The sequence below is a fragment of the Nanorana parkeri genome, unplaced genomic scaffold (assembly GCF_000935625.1).
Source record: "Nanorana parkeri isolate BGI_ZX_2015 unplaced genomic scaffold, ASM93562v1 scaffold1465, whole genome shotgun sequence".
Classification (NCBI taxonomy): Eukaryota; Metazoa; Chordata; class Amphibia; order Anura; family Dicroglossidae; genus Nanorana; species Nanorana parkeri.
In genome coordinates, this window is record NW_017307733.1 from 253,583 (window position 1) to 255,186 (window position 1,604).

At 43.1% G+C, this 1,604-nt stretch overlaps 1 protein-coding gene across 1 annotated transcript in view; it reads right to left on the reverse strand.

Moving 5' to 3' along the window:
* Nucleotides 1-972, reverse strand: part of LOC108798401 (UPF0553 protein C9orf64-like) — a 16,545-nt gene extending 15,573 nt beyond the window's left edge. The window contains exon 1 of the mRNA XM_018570151.1: nucleotides 621-972. Coding sequence (XP_018425653.1) covers nucleotides 621-957 — 337 coding nt within the window. The 5' untranslated portion in view covers nucleotides 958-972. The remainder of the gene's footprint in view (nucleotides 1-620) is intronic.
* Nucleotides 973-1,604: the final 632 nt, after the last annotated feature.

Consider the following 1,604-nt stretch of genomic DNA (forward strand, 5'->3'; position numbering starts at 1 on the left):
GGGGGGGGGGCGGACGAGGGAGCGCTGTCATATTGGATGGCCAGCGCCCAGCGGTGAGGGGGAGAGAAGCCGCCCCCAGGACGAGCTGTGTCGGCCGCACGGCGCCCTTGTTGCCATGGCGCCCTGTGTGGCCGCACTGCCCGCACACCCCTAAGGCCGGCCCTGGCTACAACCATGAAAAAACAATAAGGTGTATCTAACCCAAGATTCACTCATATTCTAATAAAATCTTTGTATGAAAGGTGGGTGAATCTTGGGTGACAGCATTGATAAACACACCCTATAGTGCTTGTTATGGGAAGTCTGCCTTTTACTTATCTAGTGTTCATCTGTGAAATGTTTGTGTGTTATGGAAATTCCTAGCCTGGGGGTCAAACAACACATTTATGTGCTTCCTTCTACAGACCACAGCCGCAGGAATCAATGAAAGTTGTGTGAATCTTTGCTGAAAACATTTATAAATAGACCCCTGTGTAAACATTTTGATTTAATATAAACCAGCAATGTCATTCCTATAATTTACCCTCACAGAATTAAGTGCTCAATCTGACAAAAACAAGAAGGTTTTTTTAGTTATGCTCATTAAAAAGATCATTTTGAGTACACCTGGTCTCACCAACCTTCATCCAAGGCTCTGTTGATTGCAGCACAAAAAGACCAGTAGCCACTGTACTCTTTTCCCTTGTACCTGACTAAGTACTTCTTATCTTGATTCTCTGACCAGAAGGAAAAGTTTAAGGTGTCCGCGAAAAACACCCAGTTCACAGCATCTTCTCCAGATCCTTGTGGGTTCAACTCATGGAGCATTTTCCATCCCTTCAGAGTGATCTCCTTCCGTCCAATCTTCTCAAGCAGCTTCTCTGCAAGGGAGCGTACACCTTCTCTCTCCACAAACACATCCTTACTGTTCTCGGTGATGAATTCACCGGTCTGTCTGGGTGGAAGTGGGGTGGACATTGTGCTGCTATGAACTGTTTTCAAGAAAGGTAAAACAATCTTTAGAAAATGGCACGTTAAATTTGTATTCTATCCAAACACATTTAATGAAAGTTCAAATGGGAACAAAAAGCACTCCTGGCACTGACATGATGCTGTGTCACAGTCTGCATCCCAGGATCACAGCATCACCCTTTTTTGAGTTACTGAGGGTATTAGGGCTGCAAGTGGGTGTTCCCCCAATAATTAGGAATGGGGCCATGCTGAAGGTGGGCATGTTAAGTGTGGTCTATGGGTGGGGATGACAGCATCCCAGAACAGGGATAAATATGTTGGCAAGTATGCACTGATAGTGCCCCAGACCAAATTTCTGTACTCCCTGACTAGTGGAGTAATAATATATAGGCATAAAAGAAAATGTTTAGTGGTTTTGTACATTTTTTTTTCAATTTAATAAAATCAAAACTAAAAAATGTAAACAGGTGAATATTTCAGGTAAAAATTATAAAGTGAATATTAATATGATGCAGAGACTTTTAACCAGTCAGCAGATGGTGCTCTAGTCTCCTTTTCACATCATTATCGAGAATACTTTTAAGCAGATTACAGACAGGGTCGGTGCAAGAATTTTTTTCTACACAGGCGAAGGTGCATTTTTGCGCCCATAC